At 43.5% G+C, this 20,003-nt stretch overlaps 2 protein-coding genes across 4 annotated transcripts; one reads left to right on the top strand and one right to left on the bottom strand.

Moving 5' to 3' along the window:
- Positions 1-7,091, top strand: LOC135578135 (single-stranded DNA cytosine deaminase). Of its 2 annotated transcripts, none has more exons than XM_065048377.1 (5): positions 1-313; positions 3,859-4,006; positions 4,177-4,460; positions 4,649-4,764; positions 5,062-7,091. In XM_065048377.1, exons 1-4 carry the CDS (start codon positions 306-308, stop codon positions 4,719-4,721), a joined length of 513 nt encoding a protein of 170 aa, XP_064904449.1. In that variant the 5' UTR covers positions 1-305; the 3' UTR covers positions 4,722-4,764; positions 5,062-7,091. The 2 variants fall into 2 exon arrangements, with proteins under 2 accessions (XP_064904449.1, XP_064904448.1); XM_065048376.1 differs by having other exon boundaries at positions 15-313; positions 4,177-4,447.
- Positions 7,092-13,101: 6,010 nt separating this feature from the next.
- On the bottom strand, positions 13,102-18,640 carry LOC102087964 (C->U-editing enzyme APOBEC-1). Of its 2 annotated transcripts, none has more exons than XM_065048368.1 (5): positions 18,528-18,640; positions 17,282-17,309; positions 16,606-16,994; positions 15,246-15,364; positions 13,102-13,806 (listed from the first exon to the last, which is right to left on the bottom strand). In XM_065048368.1, exons 1-5 carry the CDS (start codon positions 18,547-18,549, stop codon positions 13,771-13,773), a joined length of 594 nt encoding a protein of 197 aa, XP_064904440.1. In that variant the 5' UTR covers positions 18,550-18,640; the 3' UTR covers positions 13,102-13,770. The 2 variants fall into 2 exon arrangements, with proteins under 2 accessions (XP_064904440.1, XP_064904438.1); XM_065048366.1 differs by lacking the exon at positions 18,528-18,640 and adding an exon at positions 17,795-17,877.
- Positions 18,641-20,003: the final 1,363 nt, after the last annotated feature.

The raw sequence follows: 20,003 nt of genomic DNA, 5'->3' as shown, positions 1-20,003 counted from the left end.
AGGTGGAGAGGGCCCAATGGGGAGTGCAGCGGGGGGAGGTGACCAATGACTGCTGAGCATCTTTCAGAACCAATGCCCCTTTTCATCTCAACCCTTTGCTCTTCAGCTTCTGCAGCTCCAGAGACCTTTCTAACTCCTCCCTCAACCACAGCCCGATGAAATCTGGCAGAGGGTAGACAGGGGTGAATGGAGAGGGAACTCAAGGGGAATCCACATTTCTGTACATCAAGTCAGAGGGCTGCACAGACGGAGCCTGCAAGACAACCTCCCTGCAATACCACCACCTGACAGAGACCCTGGCAGTCATGGACAGGTAAAATAAGTGCCTCCAGTTTCTTGCTCATATAAGAAATGAGGGTCTTTCTCTTAGAATTAACCTGCTCCCTGTTTGGTGCTCACGGTCCCTTTCCCCATCTGACTCAGTGATCTAACTCCCTGCCTCGATCAGCTCTCATATCTTGCATCTCTGTGTCTCAGTCATTCTTTCTCTTTGACTGTCTGCCACTCTGTACTCTTTTCCCTTTCTGTCATTTCTCTTTCTCGTGACTATTCTCTGTTCCTTTTCATTATTTTTCTTTTCTAGAAACAAAAGGAGATAATAGAAAGACAAACATTTGAATGCTATCTGCCACTTAAACACCTTGATCCCTGCCCTCTCTTCTCTCCTTATCCACCTGTTCTTTCTCTCACACCAGATTTCACTTGTGCTGGTAAGCACAGACTGTTCCAGCACTGGATTCCTCTATTTGCACTGCAATTGCTCTGTGAGGTAATTATCACTAGTCACTCTCCACAATTGCATATCATTCACACACCCAAGGGTCTTCACTCTGATTTGAGGACTGACTTCACAAATCTTTATTTGAGGAGAAGGTCCCTGTTCAATCTGCTTCTTCAGTGCCCACATAGAATCACAGCTTCTGTGTCCTTGCTGCTTTCCCTTGAACTATCCTATAGCTATAGGAGTTGCACATAGAATCACAGCTTCTGTGTCCTTGCTGCTTTCCCTTGAACTATCCTATAGCTATAGGAGTTGCACATAGAATCACAGCTTCTGTGTCCTTGCTGTTTTCCCTTGAACTATCCTATAGCTATAGGAGTTGCACATGTATCCAGCACTTGATACTTAACCACAAATCTGCTCAGTTGCTCCATGCAACATCTGTTCATTTATTCGTCTTCTTGTATCAGTCACATTCCTAAATTCTCCTTAGCAAAAAAAACCTTGGGATGGTTAGCTCCAGATAGAAGGGAAAACATGAACTGATGTTAATGAACAGTTCCAGTTGAACAAATGGCTTTTGTGATTCAAAATTGTCTTCACTTTGTTCTGACACTGAAAAATAACCCAAGTGATCATAATTCAATTTTTTGGGGTTTGAGGGTCATTTCTGGTTCTTCACTCTTATTTGCATCCACGTGCTGTTTCACGGGGCAAAACTATTGAATAAAGAAAAATGGGAAGAAGTGAGAAAAGGGAAAGTTAGAAGAAGAATCAGAAACAATTTGAAAGCAAATTTTTTTTTTCCCAAAACTTAAAAATAAAAAAAGAGAGAGAGAAAATGGAAATCCTGTTTTCCCTAAACTTTTTTTGTGTGTTGAAAAGCATTTTTCCATTGATGAAACATCAACATAATTGTCAACGCTTTTCACCTGGCTTACATGGTTCTTCAACAAGTGATTGCATTTTTCACAATTCCTCTCTGTTTTCTGCTGTTGTGGTACACTCCAGGTAAATGCTTTGCAATCCTCTGGCCTATCATACCTGCTCATTTCCCTTGTGATTGTCTGTGTTATACTCTCTGAAGATCTGTCACACATGGCAGGGGTGTTGCCACACCAGCACCTCTGTTACAGGACACAGTCTTCTCCACTTCTCGTCAATAACACATGTCTAAGAGGGAGAAGCCTGAGATGAACCACTGGTTGACGGTTTTGAGAGGGAACCAACATGTGTGTGTGTTTGTGTGTGTGTATATTAGGGAATATACACATGTTCATATGCGTTTGTACAAAGGCAGAGAAACAGGGTAAATCTAAGGTGGTGGGAAGTGGGGCAGCTTTAAGTGTAAGAAATAAACCAAAACTGATGATGAAGAACATACAGTGCAAGAGAGAAAAGTGGACAGGAGAAACACACACACAATGTGAACTGCCAGGGAAAGGGGTGATGAAACGCAATGGGATCAGTTTCTGCCCTACTTCTGACACAACCTGCAAGCCCAGCAGACCAGAGCTGAGGCAGTGCTTACAGGACAGACTTCCAAGAAATTCCTGAGGCTGTTGTTGAGCTGAATAAAATGTTTAGTAGGGATGCTTTGCTCTCTGAGCATGTGCAGGACTCTACACTGCTTTGTCTTCTCTATGGATGTTCTCCTAGGATAAGACATGCCACAACTCCCATGTGATCTACTTCTCTAGGAGCAAGTCTGTATAAAGGGTGGCATAACTGAGTATGTGTGTGCTTGCTCTTTCTGTGTGAGCAAGACAGGTATTTTTGCACTGCAGGCTGAGGGTGACATGGCAGAAAAGAGGATGTGTGCAAGTGGCCTGCCTATCTGTGGGGCAATCAGGATAGCCAGGGTGTATGAGGGAAGAATGTACCTCTCTGGCAACGTAGTGTGAGGTGGAAGAGGGAGTGCTACAAGAAAGCAAAGCATGTGCACTAGGTAACAAAAGCAAGAGAATGTGTGTGACTATATGAATGAGCACCTGTGGTGTGATTGCCATGTGTTTGGGTGCACAAATGATAGAAGCTCCTGGAGAGGCAGAGAGGATACCACTGCTAACTGGAGCTGAAGTGCTATGCAGTGCTCAGGCTTTATGGTGATGTTGGCAAACAGATGAAGGATGTTTGTTCAAGAAGCCTTTACTTGCTTAGACTCTCAGATTTAAATTGGATTTAAATTCCTAACAAATTCAAATTCCCCTTTCCTAGACTTCACTGGAGATTGCCCAAAAAATCCAGCTCAGTGTCACTTAATCTGACTCCCATCTCCCTGCTGAATGTCAGTTTATCAGAGGGAAAAGATGACAAAGGACAGGATTATTTTTAACCCATTAATTTTTGCTTTACATTGCTGTGGGGAAGATGAGCATCTCACCTCAGTGAACACAGCTGTTCTCAACTGTCTGTGTACCTCCACTTGGCAGTGAGGCTGCTAGATACAGCTCATTACTACATCATCCTTTCTGTGCTCCTGCTGCCTCTCACCAGCAGGATCCTTGGGCATGGGAGCAGTCCCTTCTAGTCTCACTGTTTGTCTAATGTGCGAATTTTACTTGTATCTGGAGATGTGTCAGCACGACTACCCCATTATGTATTCTGTAAGCTAGTGTATGGCACCTTATCCAAGCCCCTAGCCCTGCACACTTTCAACCATGCTCTTCCTCTGAGCAATTCTAGGAAGAATCTCTGTCCAGTCTTCTATAAAAGGCTCTAATTTGATCCATCCCTTGCCCCTTTTCAGGATCTCATACAGCAAAAATAATATTTCTTGACTGAAATCCAGGTCCTCTTATCTTCCCAGGTCTTCTGAGATGCCTTCATCCTTCTCCCTCATTGGTGTCTAACTTTTGGATATTTGCAGATATTTGCACGCTCTACCCAGCCATAGTTGCTGTTTGACTGATCACTACTAATTCACTTACTGTTTCCACTCACAAGGTCACCTGCTTCATCCCCACAGTCACGTCTGCACCCTTTCCCTAACACATTGCATGCAAATTACTGATGCTCTTCTTGTTCTGAGAGGCCTGGACAAGAGGAGGGTATTTTTGGTGCTGAGCCCTCAACAAAGACATGGCCAACTGCTGGCTCCAGGGTGGAGCTAATCTCTCTCTTGTCTCCTCCTGCAGCCTGCTGATGAAAAGGAAACTCTTCCTTTACAATTTCAAGAACCTGCGCTGGGCCAAGGGACGACGTGAAACCTATCTCTGCTATGTTGTGAAGCGCCGTGATAGTGCTACATCATGTTCCCTGGACTTTGGATATCTACGCAATAAGGTATGGGGAACATCTTGACATCCTGGTCTTATATCCGTGCTGAGGTTTATGCAGCTCCAGGTTCCCTGAAGTAGCAGGGAAAGAAGGGCTGCTCACACTTCCCTCCCCAACCGTCTTACAACCTGCTCACTCCCCGCCTCACGCCTTGCACCTCTCCCTCTTTCCCAAAGATGGGCTGTCATGTGGAAGTGCTCTTCCTGCGCTACATCTCAGCCTGGGACCTTGACCCAGGCCGCTGCTACCGCATCACCTGGTTCACCTCCTGGAGCCCCTGTTATGACTGCGCCCGACACGTGGCCGACTTCCTGCGAGCCTACCCCAACCTGACCCTCCGCATCTTTACGGCACGCCTCTACTTCTGTGAGGACCGCAAGGCAGAGCCTGAGGGCCTGAGGCGTCTGCACAGGGCAGGGGCCCAAATTGCCATCATGACATTCAAAGGTGAGATGTGCAGGTGAGAAAGAGATGATGGAAAGCTGGGTGGGGTGGGGCGGATAGGAGGACCCAGGAGGATGGGAGAAGCTAGGATGAGGAGCCAGAGAAGATGATGGCAGGATGTGATGTTTTAGTGATCCTAGGAGAGGTCAATGTCCTCTCTGGGACAGCCTTGAGCATTCTTTAACTCCTCTGTGCCTTACATAGATTACTTCTACTGCTGGAACACATTTGTGGAAAACAGGGAAAAGACATTCGAAGCCTGGGAAGGGCTGCATGAAAACTCTGTACACCTGTCCAGGAAACTTCGACGGATCCTCCTGGTGAGGGCAAATTCTCCTTCTCCTTTCAGTGTCTCTTCCCTTCAGCTTCTTCATCTCTTCTTCCTTGTAGTTTTCTCTGCTCTTGCTGCCCATCTCTACCATCTGCCATTTCATGCATTCCTGTGTCTTCACATTCTATGTGCTTCATTCCTCTCTCCCCCAACTTCCTCTATATCCTCTCCTCATTCTTCTCCTCTTCTCTTCCTTCACCCCATCTCCTGCCATTCCTTCCTTCTTCCCCATAAGGAACCTATGCTCACTTGACAACTGACCTGCCATTTATATTTTGCACTGCAGCCGCTGTACGAAGTAGATGATTTACGAGATGCCTTTAAAACTCTGGGACTTTGAAGTGAAAGTCATCAGCAACCAGAAGACTTCACAAATATTTTTTCTTTGGTTACCAACTCTCTCCCTTACAAAAGATCTTTATCTTCTTCCCTCTTTACCTCTCCCTTCCAGCCCTGTGTCTACAGATTAGGCTATCCTTATTTTTTCTTTTCCAAGAAGAATTAGACTGAACTTCTGAAGACACATTCCCCAGGCTCACACTTCATCCATTGCTAGCTGTGAATAGTCAGAACTGCAATGACATTGCCAGAGAGTGATTTGCCCTCCCTCAGTCCCTGCAGAGCTCATTCAAGTGGTCGACTAAATGGAGTTCTGGATTTAGCCTAACCCAGGTGGGAGCAGACAGCCTGCAAGGTGTTTGTGCAATTGTGTTTGTTCTCACTGGCACCACACTGATCTGCATATTTCATGAGGCCTTTGGGGAGCACGTCTCTTGTTTCTTAGAGCTGCACTACACTGAGCTGCTCTGCGTTCTACCCTGTGGGACAGTTTATTTGTCCTTCTGGATGTGGGTAGGAAGTAGAAATCCATCACCATTTAAGTGGTGTCGCCCATGTCCTAACAGTGAAACTGGGCAGTTACTAGAAAGCTCAGCAGAGTATTGAAGTGAGTCCTGGACAGCCCAGGTAGCTTAACTTAAAAACCTCACTTGAAACCAGCAGGTCTTCTAAGTGGATTGTGTGTAGGCCCAGGCCCTGTAGTGCCTCCTGTCCAGAGAGGGAGCTTCAGTAGATCTGGGTCCAGGCTTCGTGCCCTAGGAGAGGTTGAATCTAGACAATAAAAACCTAAAATGAAAGCAGAAGACTTGCTGGCCATTTTCAAGTGTGAGCTGCAATTATGGGTGTGCAGCAAGACACGTCCCCTGCAGAAATAGGAAGTCCACTCAACTCCTATTAACTATGATGAGATACATGGCAGCTCAGGGTCAGTACTGATCAGTGTGTGGACCTCCCACACAGCCAGAAAAGGAGCCAACCAAGACACTTCACCTTTGCAATGTTTTTTTTTCCAGCATGTGTCTATTGAAAAACACAATTCATTTCCACTTTGTATTGTCCCTCAGACTTAATGTGTAGGTTGAGGTTGTGGCATTTTGGATGGTATACTAGGATTCCACATCAGTCACTATCTGTTTCTTCACATATGTCAGGGAGGAGCTCTCACTACTCTTCATCCACTGAACGTGTCCTCTTAGATCAGATGTGCAATACGCTCTCTCCCTAGCTCCTTCTGATGGAGACACCTTAACAGTCCCACAATCTTTGATTTTCTCAGGCCTTTTACTGCCCACAATATGGCCAGATATGGCTAGTTGGTGACTGGTCTGGGAGTTGACCAGAAAAAACTTCCAGCATGTACAAAGCTATACAGCCTGCAGATGGATATCTTCTGTAGGGGGCAAAATCAAAGCATCCTCCTGCATGGCAATCACTGTGTTTCCACTAGGGGAACCTCATTAACACCTGATCTTGTGGACACAGTCTTTACCACATTGAACACATGGTTTCATAGTACCTGCCTTCTCACCACCACCTTCCCACTGCCTAAATCACAGATCCTCTGCCATCTAAACCTCTTGAGGCTTTGCCAAGGCTAAGTATGTCACACATTCTGGAGGTGCTCTGTCATTTCCTTCAGGATGGCTGTGAGTTCTCCGCTCCATGCTGCTCCTCTTCCTGGGTCAGGCTGGAGGCTTCTGTGTTGCTCCTCAAAACACCTCCTCTGGTGATAGGCCAGTCCCAGGCAGACAGCACAGAACCCTATGCCCACAGTGCCTCCACCTGCTAGGAGAGGTCACAACTGGGTGCATCACAAGTTTCCTACAACTTCAGGCTCCTGAGTCACTCTCAGCTTGAGGAATTTTGATCAGGAACAGCAATGAGAGTTCTTTGCAAAGCATTAATTTGCAAGCATGGTGTTGTATATTTGTTTGACATAGTGGATATTATTTATATAAATAAAAGCCTTACAAATGAGCATCTGTTTTTGTCATTATTTTGGTAGCATGTGGGTGAGGGAAGTAAAATTTGACACAGAAGATTGATGTGTAATCTATCTCTTCTGATTTCTGGAGACACAACCAGGCACTATCCTATTAAGATGCCTTCATTCTTTTCACTTGTAACTTTGAAATTGTTGACAATGTCACCCAGCAGATCAAGGCAGGTAAAGTGTTCAGACAATAGGTACTTTGGAAATGCTACCAAAAATCTGTGATGTAAGTGCTAAAGTTGTTCAAGATGCTTCTTTCATTGATTGAAAGTCTATCACCCCCATTCATGATTCATAAATTACTAAAGTGAACACAGAAGTGCTGACTAAACATACTTCACAAAACCAGAAATGAAGAAGAGTTGAAAAAGGGCAACTGTCTTCCAGCTTTTGGTGTTGGCCTGTGCAACACCATTGTCCTTCTCAGTGAAATTGTTGGAGAGCTGATAGAAAACATAGCATTTTCTAAAAAAGCAGTTGAGATACTTTTGCTGAAATGCTGTCGAACACTGAGCTGAAGATACTTGTTGAAACATGACAATTGATGGCATTGTACAATAGGAGAATAAATGCAATGAGTGAATGCAAAGAAGCATGCACTACATTCAGAATACATCCTAGGTTGCTTCTTCTGAATCTAAAGCAGATTAAATTCAGAGTGAACTGTTTAGCTAATCCGTGTGATTTAGCTATAGGAATTTGGCTCTCCTGCTAGAGTGATTCATCTCAACAGCATTTTTTCTGTTCTCAAATACCAATTCCTACTATTTGCTACAAAGTATTCTTTGAATTGGCATTATTAATTAATTCAACCTCAAACACATTAGGTGTCTCTGCCAAGAATACCTCCCTGGAGGACGACTGTTATGCAGTGACATTACCTTTTCAGCCTAAGACCTTTACTTGCCTGTGTATACAGGCAACATTTCACTACTGCTTATATACTCTTGAGTACCACTTATGTTTACAACCTGTCCCTTATGGAGACGGGCCTGCATTGCTAGCTGAAAACCTCAGTCTTACTTGTTCCAACATCCCATGGCTTGCTGCAATGAACAAGGAACAGGCGCATCCAAAAATCTGTATAACTGCTGCCCCAAGCCGTGCTTTCCACAAGGGTGCCCACCTCTCAGTTCTCTTGTTACTCACACCCTAAGGACTAAAGCCACAACTGATGACAAGATATAAAAGATTGCCAGAAAATCTGGCACAAACATGCGTTCTCATCAGATCTGGTCCTGTGACTGATGCATGTAATGCTTTTTGCATGCTCAAGCTTTATACACCATTACTGTAAGCACACATTCACGAGGCCTGGGGAGCTCTAGAAAATCATCCTACACACAGGCTGGGGGTAGTTCCTTCATCCTCTCTGAACGTCATCCTGCGTGTGTCTGCATGATCTTTTGGCAATATCAGACCTTTGGGACACATACAGTCTTACAACTTCTGCGTGCGTTATCATCCCAAGGGCTGGGATACAGAGACCACCCACTCTCTGAAAGCTCCAACTCTGCAGCAGAGCAAGGTACAGGGTTGGTCTTTGATAGCAGAGGGAACAGGATAAACAGGGGATGGGATGTTTATCAGTAAAATATGGAAAATCAGGCATGGCTGCCATCTCCTGGTGCATGGGGCTGTTTGGCACACTTTACCAGGGTGTTGGCTGTAGGGATGTTGTTCCTCACTGCAATCAGCTCCAGGAGTTCAGCTCTCTACAACCCTCAGAACATGCCTATTAAAGAGCACGACACTGACATCATTCCCACAGCTGCACACAGCATTACTCCAGGTCAGTACACAGCGTCCTTGGACATCACATTACAATAATAAGAAACAGATTACCATTAAACAACGCAAAGACATGCTCCAGACCCTTGCAAAAACAAGGGGGATTTTAAAAGTATGTCTCCCTCCACCCCAGTGGCTTGTTCTCTCTCCCTCTCCTACATGCGGGTACCCAGAAACTAGGACAGAAAGGGGCTTCAGGGTCATGGGGTCCAGACCCCTGCTACTTGCCCATTAAGGGGGTTTTAGCCTATATATGTTTGTGTCCAACATTATCCTCTAGCTCAAAGCATTTTTTTCTCCCCTCCCTGGTGCTGACCCTTTGGTGTTTCCATGAGCAGAAATTACGTTATTTAATCACACATGTATTAAATGCTCAGGTTTTGTCCACAGAGGAAATGTGGAGGGGTTTGGCACAGAAGAGACCATTTGTTCTGACAACACCAGCAGGGATAAGCAGAGCTTCTAAAGGGAAGGAGAAAGCAGGTTGCTGCCAGAGCAGAGGTCAGAGCATAAAGGTAGATGCCAAAGTGTGTGGCGAGTATTTTGAGGGCTGCTTTTGACTTTTAAATCTCTCATACACTTTTGTGATAGGCAGGTTTCCCTTCAGGCTTCCAAACCTGCATAAGATACAACACCATTGTTACTGTGGTTATAATTACTATTACTGAGCATATAATTTGAAGGATTGATATGGCTTTCAAAGGTGCAGGGCTAATATTGAGAGAGGTGATCTTCCTCACATGGGTGAGTGCACCCAGGTTCCAGGGCAGGGAGGATGTTGATGATCTGTGATGATGATCTGTGATCCATGCTATGATCTTGTTATTAATCACAGTTAAGACCTGTCTTGCTCTGTAAGTGGAACAACATTTTTACCAGTTCAGGAGGACAGAAGAATATGAGAGTAGATCAGCTCTCTTCTGTGGTTACCTCTATAGGCTAGCAGTGTGGTATACCCACCTATAGGCCTTTATACACCTGTGGAGGCACAGCAGGGGTACAGCAGATTTCAGGTTCAGTCTGGCGGCTAAAATTGGTGTAAAAAACTTCAACGGGCTACCTTTGAACTGGCAAGATACCAAATGGACCAGGGAAGGTTTGTCCTCCTGCCTTCAGTGGGAAAGGGCTGAGCCTTCCATGAAGAATCATACACTGTGGCTAATTCGTAAAAATGAGTCTGTGCACTTCAGTTAAGACAGGCACTTCTGTGCAGCCAAATGAGTTGGTAATGTCCAGAGCTGACACAAGCAGTAGCGGAACTGTGACCCATGATACGGATTGGAGATGCCAGAGATCTCTGCCTCATTACGCCCCAACACTCAGCTGCAACTGGGACCAGTGCAGACAGCAGCCTGTGACAGTGTTCACTTCAGAGTCCAGGCTCCACTAGGAGTGTGGCATCATCTCTCACACTTCCCTGTTCACCATTTCTGCTTTGTTACATGTCCTCTTGCTCCCTTAGGGATAGTCCTACACATTACAGGACCATCACCACTGCAAAACTGTTGCCTAATGGGCTAGGAATGCTGCTGAGCAAATGGTCACATCTCTGGTTCACCACTTTGACCTGAACTTGCTTGTACTGGGGCAGGGTCACAGGACCCTGATCACACTCCAGCTGCCGTTGTTACAGCCTTCATAAAAAACTTCCATCTGTCTCCCAGAACAGCAGTGTAGCTGCTTACACTTCTGCAAGTTTTATTGAATACTCAGAAACCACATTTGGCCTAAGAAGAGCTGAGGAGAGCAGGAGCCTAGGAGTATGTCAGATGAGAGTTATTTCACCTTCCCACTTTGTTTTCTCTTCCCGAGTATTTCCCTTCCAGGAACCTATTGTTGCTGTGTTTCTCTTTTGGGACTTCTAGCAAGACTGATTAGCCCCTCTGAGAAGGCAGACAAGCAAACAGGAAGTTTGACAGAAAACCAGATAATTACAGAGGACAACAAATAAAAACACTTGTTTGGGGAATAAGAGTTAGAAAGTTACAGTTTTCTGTAACTAAAGGGAGCTGAAAAGGGACCTAAACCAGCATATCTCTGTGCAGACACCCAGGGCTCTCTGTGGAGCTAGTGGATCTTTGTCAGTATTACTTTGAGATGGAACAGGAGTAGGCCAAACAGCTTCCAGGATGTGTGTCCAAAAATCATGTTGCATACCCATCTCATATTCTTGCTCGTGCTGACATTCATCCCCAAGGCATCCCTCACAACCTGAAGAGAATTATGCCTACTGTACCACCTGTCTGAAAGAAGCTGCACTGGATAATGCTGCAGAGACCCATGTTAAATGAAACTGAGGAGCCCATTGGGATCCCATTTTTTTCCTCCTTCATAGATAATTTTGTCCTCTGTCGTTCTGCTATATATCCTGATTTCTCTCTTGCTTTTTTTCCCTTGGCCACCATCCTGCTCTCATCCAAGGCTGTATGGCCTGGGGCTAAACAGATGATTAATAGCTGAAGTTCAAAGCAAGAATAGGGAACCACTTGGTGTGCCAGGAATAATCTCTCTGTCCTGCAATAAAGACACTGTCCTCTACCTTGCCTACCGGTAGACTGTTTCATGCTAATAGTTCACTGAGATGTGCCTTGGGCTGTCAGGAACAAAGTCAGAGGATTCATACCAGGGTCTGTACTTGCCCTCAGATGATGCTACAGGAAAAAGCAATTAATTTGTAGCAGGTCACCGTATTACTGTTACAGGATTAATATTAACTTTGGGCTGGTATATCTTATTCCTTACTGGACTACTGGTTCTTTCTCATGTAGAAAAATGTGGCTGGCACAGCCCTAGCTTCTGGACCACCTAATTCCCTTCACCTAGTGCTGCTTATAGAAGGCTCCTGTTTTCTTTCTTGGGTTCTCTCCCATCAATCCACCTTCCCCTTCTAATTCAAATTCATACGTCATTTAGTCTCCAGGCAATGTCATTGCCCTGTTCCAAAGACCCGAGGTATCCAACCTGCCATCTTTCTCCAGAGAGCTGGAGTTTTAGGGACACTAAGTCAAAGTCTGACTGTATATTTTTTCTAAGGTACAGAAACATAGCAACACCTGCCAGCATTGTTAGAGTATTCCATGTGAACTAGCAGTGTGTCAGTAATTTTCACACAGCTATGAGTAAAGCCTTCCCTGTGCAATGCTAGGCTGTGAGCAAGATTCCGTGATGCTTAAATATTTATGGCAAGAGACAGGGATGGGCCTTCAGGTCTTGCAGATTTTCTTAATGTTTCCATTTTTACTGGCCATCGATGCTATACATTGCTGTATAGCTTTGTGATGTTGTACTTTCTAGATTCTCAGATGGAACTCAACTAACCTCTGCAGCATAATGAAGTTTCAAAGTAAGACACAAATGAAGATGTTTGAAGATGTATACATTGATCAGGCTCAAATCTGGTTGCCACATTCCACAGCAAGACCAATAACTTTAAAGTTATGGTGCTGAATAGTTACGGACTCAACTACATGTTGATTAAGTGATTTGATTTCTCGCTAAGGAAAAAAAGAGCTATCATTAGAATGGCCAGAAAGAAGTTATGTGACATCTAGCCTGAGGACCTGGACAGTGGGAAAAAAACTTAAGACACACTATGCATTGTGTGGAGCAATTTTATTTGGTAGGAGAAACTCCCCAGCCAGCTGCACTCAGCTTTAGATACTCTCTTAGACAGCAGAGGGTGGAGCTGCTTACTCAGCCTGCAGCTTTCTGTCTGTCTTCATTGTCTGCTAAACATCTGGAGACTTTGGCATGGCCAAAGGATGCTATAAGCATAAATCAACTAGAAGAGATAGGCATGGTTCCCACCAGCCCCTGCCTTGTTCTTTAAATAATAATTTCTGCCTGCATGTTGCAGATCACAGCAGCAGCACATTCCCCGGTGGCATCACAGAATGGGCCTCCCACTTGAAGGGGTTGGGAATCTAAAATGGAAAAATGGAGCTCCCAACAGGATTCGTTCAGATGTTTTGCATTACTTGCAGTGCAAGTAAAACTGCTGAAAGGCCCAGTACACCTCTACCTTCTTTTTGCCTTCTGCCTGTAGAGATATCTCAGAGCTTTCAATATCTCCTGCCGCACCATTCCACTCAGTGCTTCCAGCTGGAAAAGAAGAGGTTTTGTACTGTGTTCCCCAGTTTCTAACAAACAACTGGGACTCCAGAGTGTGGAATTACAAGGGAAGGATATGTGCCCAGGAAGTGAACATGAAAAGCAAAGTTTCCACAGAGCTGACATTTTCCATTTTATTATGTTGTTTTTGCAGTCATAAAAACAAGGAGAATAAAATCTTAAAATCAATCAATATAGTCCTTAGTAACATAACTGTATTATTTTGTAATAAAGGCAGTAATGTAATAGTAATAATATTACATAAATACAAATAGCATCAAGTATTTTCTGAAACATACACATGTAGCCATAAAAGTGGTTTTAATAAGAAATTCTCAAAACCACAGTTCATTTCTCTGATTACTTCTTTGGAACAGATCAGAGCAGGAAAAATGTTACTCATTGGCCTCTCAAGAGGTTACTCACAGAATCTGATTGTAGAATCAGCAGACATGAAAGGCCTGATCCTGGGACATAGTCTCCATCCCCACTGGACTTTCAGGAAGCCTTGTAAAGACCCAGAGCACTGTGTCCTGGCTGCCTCGCTGCATCATCCAAACTGCCTGATGGTTTGTCATGTGCTCTTTCTGCTGTGTGTAATACTTAGCAATGCTCAGCCAGTTCTAAGAGTCTTTTCTGGTGACAGTGTGAAACTCACAGTTCAAGGCTGTAGTGGGGAAGACTGAAAGGGGATGGCTTTTCCAGTCTTGAAATAATGTTATGATGCACAAAGTGATCTTGAAAACATGCTGCTGTTGCTTGTCAGTATTTGAAGTTTGGCAGCAATGGAGGAAGCCCCTGGCAAGAGGAAAGAAACATGAACATTAAAAATTAGATGCCAAAAGCTTAAGTTGTTATCTTCAACATGATCCAGAATTTGAAAACACAGCATCTAGTTCAAGAGATCACTCTGATGCACATTCAGATAGTCTCCCTTGGGACAGATCTTTCCAAACAAGAGGATAACACCTTGAAATTTACTGTGCCATATAAACCCCTCCTAGAAAAACAGACCACTAAGAAATAGAAGTTTGTCTGAGACAGCAAAGCAGTTGAGCAAGTGTCAGATGTTCAGCACGAGTGTCCAGGTGCAAGCTGCCTGGCCATCAGGGGTCTGCAGCAATCATCAAGGTTGCCAGGGGCACAGGGAAGGACAGGTCATTTGTTAGCTGGCTCTTTAAAACCAGGACCTGACAGGCCTGTTTGCCTTTTGGTGCTGCCCAGGTAACTGTGCCAAGTTAGCGTTAGTTTGTCGGTACTCATAAGCATTTAGCAGACAGCTCTCTTCAGTTTCCTCATAAACATCATATTATGCATTTGATTGTACATGAAGTGCTAAATTATTTAATCTCAGACATTAGGAGACTCAGAAAGGCTGAAAGCCAAGGTAAAAATATCTCCCAGTTACATTGAATTAACTACTTTGTTAGATCAGCTGACTGACTGGATAATGTCACTGACTGCTTATCCTGTCACCTGAATGTCTAATTCTAACAGTTAGAATTAGAAAGAGAATGTCCCGAGGTATTAAAAGACCTATGTAAAGTTTGGAATGGATTGAACTGAAATGAAATGTTTACCTTTTCCTCATTCGGAAATAAACCAAGGCATTTACAGTATCATACAAACAGGTTAGTTTTCTTCATTCAAAGTTTTAAGTTCCTTTCTGTATTATGTGGTTCTGTGGATCCCTTCCTCTAGTTCTTGTCATTCATTCTGCTAGCCCCCATTGTGCATATAGAGACCAATTCAAGCAAGAACTGGCTCACCCCACAAAGAGTGGCTGAGCCAGGAATTTAATTCCCATCTTGGTCTTCTCTCCTGTTCAGTAAACTAGCTTCTCTTTCATGTATAGTAGGATATCAGGCCACACAAATAACTTTGGCAGTTGTATGAATTGCAAGAAGTGGGGAAAGCAGATCTCAGTCATATGATACTCTTGTGTGTAAGCTCTGATGCTTAAAGCGAATCCACTCATCTAGGATTTTGAATTTGTTCAGAACTTAACTAAAATCAGTGGCCCTGTCCTGAGAAGCAAAAAGAGTGTGCTTGAAACATGTTTACACAGCTGAATGAGCTTTTGGGATCAAATAGCACTAGTAAGCTGCAAGCTACTTGTAGCTGATCCATGTAAAGGGTTGAAACAATTTACCCCTTCCTTAGTGAAAGAACTGAGATTATTGCTAAATCTGTTCTCTATTCCTGGCCACAAAGGCACAATGTAGCATTATACTGACCAAAAGGATCTGTTGGAACTCTATGCAATTCAGAAAGATGTGTAAAGCGAAGCTCCAGGGCAAATAATCCTCTTCTCCATGTTGGCGTGTGACAAATATTTTCCACCAGTAACTGTAATCTGAGAAGAGAGATATCCAGTCAGACTTGATGAAAGGCATGCCTATTTTTTTCTTCTTGAATACACCAGAGAGTCACTTCTTTCTCAGTAAGATGAAGGTAACGGAATGGGCAGGAGGAAGGTAATCATCTGAGGGTACTCATGCAAGGGACCAACAATGACTTGCAACTACACAAATAAATTAGCGGAAAGAGGAACCAAAACTTTACAAATAGCAATATGTCTAAAAAGGGGAATTGCCTGGGAGATAGAGATCACTGCTGTGGCTTAGGCAACCCCTATAACAGACAGCAGATCAGGGCATGCAGCCAGAGCACATTGGCCAAGAGAGAAAGAACTGGAGAGTGGAAGGCTGCTTCTTTGGGAGGGACTGAAAAAGGAACTGGCACATGCAATTGGGGCCATTCAGGCATACCTTTTGGCAGCCTTGTGCTTGATCACAGCAGCTTTGGGCAAGACAATAAAGTAGTTGCTTCAGTCATTAATCTGACTTATCTCGATTATCAGAGAAAACCTGGAGTGAATACCCTAATGTTTAGCAGTTTCATATTGATCTTAGTGTTGATAGGATAGCCAGAGCTTCTATCAGTGCTCTGGTGGTATAATTCCAGAGACAGGTTCCCCAAGATAACATTCTTCAAGTTCACTTTTGACCTGTTAGGTTTTGTAGCTGCACACTCTAGTAGTAGGTATTCAGACAGGTACGTGAGTTTCATCTCTCCAAATGTATATTCCTTTCTGTGAGCTACTGGACTGTTTTTATAGCTAAACATCAACAGGCGAGCAAGACATACATACAAAATTACACACATGCAAGACATAACTGTCATCTGTGATGCGTTGTCTGAAAGTCTCCTTTAGATATGTCTCCTTCTCTACTTCAGCTATCAAGCAAAATGAACTACTTGCCGCAGCTGGCAAGCTGATCTGCATATATATGCCAGGAGGGACAGGTTCTTTCTTACTGTCAGGATTTTTCACCTTATATAAAGGAGACATGGATGGCTAGAGAAAGACGTAACTCTCCTTGTTCATGTTTGGCAAGAAGAAGTGACCATGCTGGTCCTGCAGCTGTATGGGATTGGGGAAAAAATAAGGCAGAAGAGAGTGGCATTTTCACACTCACTAGTATTTCCCAATGCCAGTCACCACCACTATTACAAAGCACAATTGCTGAGAGTGCACATAATCACAAAACTTTCAATCCACACCTAGGCAAAGCCAGAAAGTAGTTAGGTTACCTGCAAGGTTCATAATGTGTATAATGACTCCATTCTTTGCCAAGTTCCTGAGACCTTCCCGGTTACGGATATCCAGGTGCTTGAAGAGCTTGGCTGCATATATTTCCAAGGTCACATTGGGATGTAACTTCAGGAACTCCATAATTTTTATGGAGCATTTCCCACAGGGAGTAGTAGATAAGACCCAGGTGATGGAGCAAGAAACTGATGGCATGGCATTGAAATAATTTTTCAAAAAGTTGACTTCAGCATGTTGGTTAGGATTGTTTGAGCACCAGTTCCTCCAGATGGTACCTCTTCTCCACCTGATTTCATACAGCAGGTACACTACCCTTGGTTGCTTGTCAGGCAAATAATTTCTTCTGAAGTCATTTGGCTGTATCTTCCACCTGTGACAAAAGTACTAGTGGTACTATGATCCTGACACTTCAATGATGTTTGGTTCCATTATGCATTGCCTGCTCTCAACATCAGCCAAGCCTCCCACTCTCAACCTTCCCCATCACAAATGAGCAGCTTGAAGAATGTCACAATCTAATGACCTAAATCTGGAAAGAAAGATTGGGGAAAGAGATGATAAGAGGAAAACAAGGCACAAGGGCTTCTTAGCTTTTTTTGTCTCTGAAAATTTCCATGAGGCCCAGGCAGCACACAGTGATAGAACCATATCTCTTACCTTTGGTTGTTCTCTCTGCATGCGGAATCTATATAGAAAAGATTGTGAGTCATTGAGGGTAGTAGATCAGAAAACAAAATTTCCTCTACACCCACTGTCCTTGGCCCTTTCAGTCTACATCCTCCCTGTCAAATCTCCTTTATCTAGAAGGGCTGAATAAGTAATCCCTTCACAGGACGACAGCAGCTCTTAGATGCTGGATTGGCAGATTTCTACCTGGGAGCTAAGCTTGATGGTTGCTTAAACTACTCTTGTACATGAACCCTTACTCAATTTAACCCATTAGGGTTGATTGTGATCTTACTCAAGTTTAACTTCACCAATTTCAGCAATACTGCATCTGCTTTTCCCTGACAGAGCAGAATCAAATCTCTTCTCCCTTCCTATCTTTCAAACCACTTCTACTACATAAAACTTGAGCTATTTTCCTGTTGGTACTCATGACATCAATCTAGACAATCAATCTTTTTTCTTAGTATGAAACTGTTTCAAAAGCTGAAAAAAGTATCATACCTGCCTGATCATATACATTTTGTCTTTTGTGGTGGCAAAGAAGTTCTACCCTATGACTCATTCATCCTTTCCCAGCTGAGGGTCTAAACGAAAAGAATTGCAGATGAACAAGGCTAGTTGTTTTTTTGGTGGAAGTCTATCCATACCAAACTTAAGGATCTAAGAAGCCTCATTTTATTGTAGAAAATTATTAATTTACTTGGAATTAAGATACTAAAGGCACTTTTCCATAACTCTTAGCTCTTTAAGATGAGGAATTAGGAAATATACACAGTGAAATTGCATTCCAGCAGAAATAAAATAGTGTTCCACATCAACAGAGACCTGATCAGTGCCTTGCACAGCTTTATTGCACTGATTTTGAAAAGGCATTTTCTAGTTATTTATTGCATTGGAAACAAAATAGGTGAAAAAATAAGCCAACTAATTTGCTCCATTCTTAACTGCCTTTGAGAACTTTTTCCACATTAAGAGATCTTTTGGAATTTGAATTCTTCTTGCCTAATGACACATCAGCGTTAACAAAATGAGGCATTAGTATTTTGAACCTAAGTCTCAAGATGCAGTAATGCATTCAAAGAGATGACACACACAAATCCACAAGTGCCTCCTGTATATTTTCATGTACAACACATACATTTGTCTGTACTTACCGGTTCCTTAGATACAGCTACAGTAAATATCCACACTGAATATGGAGAAATAGACCTGCTTTTCACACACATGCACTTACCTCTATTAGTGACAGCAGCCATGGATAATTCTGGATTTGTCTGTCAGCTCTTGGGTGATGGGTGCTTTAATAGTCTTACATTTGTTTCAGTTTCTATTCCTGAAGGCTAAACTCTGGATGTTAGTAATATTACCCAGCTGAATATTTCCTCCAGGTGACTTGCTCTTACGCAAGTAAACTATCTCATCAGATGAAACTGAGAGCAAGTTCCTGATAACAAAATACTGTAAAAGAGGGTGAGTCTCGTTCAGAAGTGGATCTGTGGGTGTAGGCAAGGTTGCCTGCCAGAATCTGGAACTAACAGGTGAGCCATTTTTTTGCAGCACAGAGCAGAAAGCATACCTCTTTACTACCACTAGCCCCAGAATAGAAAAGCAACTCTTCTCTAGCTACTCCAATGCACCAAGAGAGAAAGAGCATCTACACAAATGGCATCAAGTTACAGAGCTGTGACATGGCAGATAACTGTTCTGACACCCAGATATCATCAGAACATTGAGCAGAACCCAGTGGGAAGGGAAACAGAAGATGCTATCTGCAGAAGTTTGTGATTTTATGGATCTCCAGCGGATGGTAATGGTTACTGCCATTTCCCTTCATGGGACTATTCTGTGGAGTTCCAAGGACCACTCATACACCCATGAACTTAGGTCCTCACATTAAGAAAGGAAGATTCCCAATGTTTGTAAGGACACATCTACAGCTGTGGTCAGCAACTGGACAGACACCCTCAGGCTAGCACTACGCAAGCTGCCCAGCATCCAGGACAGCTATGGCAGTGGACAGCTTTTTTGTTGGGAAACACCCAGATATTCATGAAACTTCACAACTAAGAAGAACTCTCTACTCACATGGGCACTCTGAGAGCAAGACCTGAGCCAGCTGGTAAGTATCTGCAGAACGTATTGGTCATGACAGTTCAGTGGTGTAAAAACACTAGGCTTTTTCCAGTGCCCTGAGAAATCTCAGCATTATGAACTGGGCATCACCTTCCTGTGATCTATTCTGCAACTCACTCGAAATGCAGCAAAAAATATTTTCCCATTTAATCTGAAAAACAAGTGAAACAATGCTAGTTGTTAGTGAGGAGCTTTTTTTCTGACTGACACACCCAAAACTGGCTCGCAGAGCAAAGGGATTAAAAAGAGTTCTTCATGTGGCTTAGCTAGAGATGACTGTACTAAGTCAGTCACTTAGTGTTTCCTCTGGTTTTGCGACACAATTATTTTGTGACCTGATGCAAGTGGCAGAAATGGTTCCCTGGTGAGCCACCGAGGCGTGTGCACTCCTGGAAGAGAAAACCTTGCCTTCCTCAATGCCAAGTCTGACTTGGGACTATATAGCTTGAGAACTGAGTTATTGGTATTCTCCCAGGCCAGCACTCAACATTCTATTGGCAAAAACTACTAATTTTCCTGCAAGGGCAGAACAAACAGAAGTGAATGTGAATGGTGTAGTACAGAGGAAGAAGGGATC

This window comes from Columba livia, unplaced genomic scaffold (assembly GCF_036013475.1).
Source record: "Columba livia isolate bColLiv1 breed racing homer unplaced genomic scaffold, bColLiv1.pat.W.v2 Scaffold_82, whole genome shotgun sequence".
Taxonomy (NCBI): domain Eukaryota; kingdom Metazoa; phylum Chordata; class Aves; order Columbiformes; family Columbidae; genus Columba; species Columba livia.
Note: the sequence above shows the minus strand (reverse complement) of the source record. Positions and strands in the feature narration are given on the sequence as shown.

Excerpts from the sequence above, each read along its gene's own strand:
- LOC135578135 (XM_065048376.1), top strand. Across the intron at positions 4,448-4,648 it reads TGCCATCATGACATTCAAAG|ATTACTTCTACTGCTGGAAC; the intron begins GTGAGATGTGCA and ends TGCCTTACATAG. Across the intron at positions 4,765-5,061 it reads AACTTCGACGGATCCTCCTG|CCGCTGTACGAAGTAGATGA; the intron begins GTGAGGGCAAAT and ends TTTGCACTGCAG.
- LOC102087964 (XM_065048366.1), bottom strand. The coding sequence starts at position 17,855 with ATGAGTCATAGGGTAGAACTTCTTTGCCACCACAAAAGACAAAATGTA. Across the intron at positions 16,995-17,281 it reads TGCAGAGAGAACAACCAAAG|GTGGAAGATACAGCCAAATG; the intron begins GTAAGAGATATG and ends CTTTTGTCACAG. Across the intron at positions 15,365-16,605 it reads ACACATTATGAACCTTGCAG|ATTACAGTTACTGGTGGAAA; the intron begins GTAACCTAACTA and ends CTCTCTTCTCAG.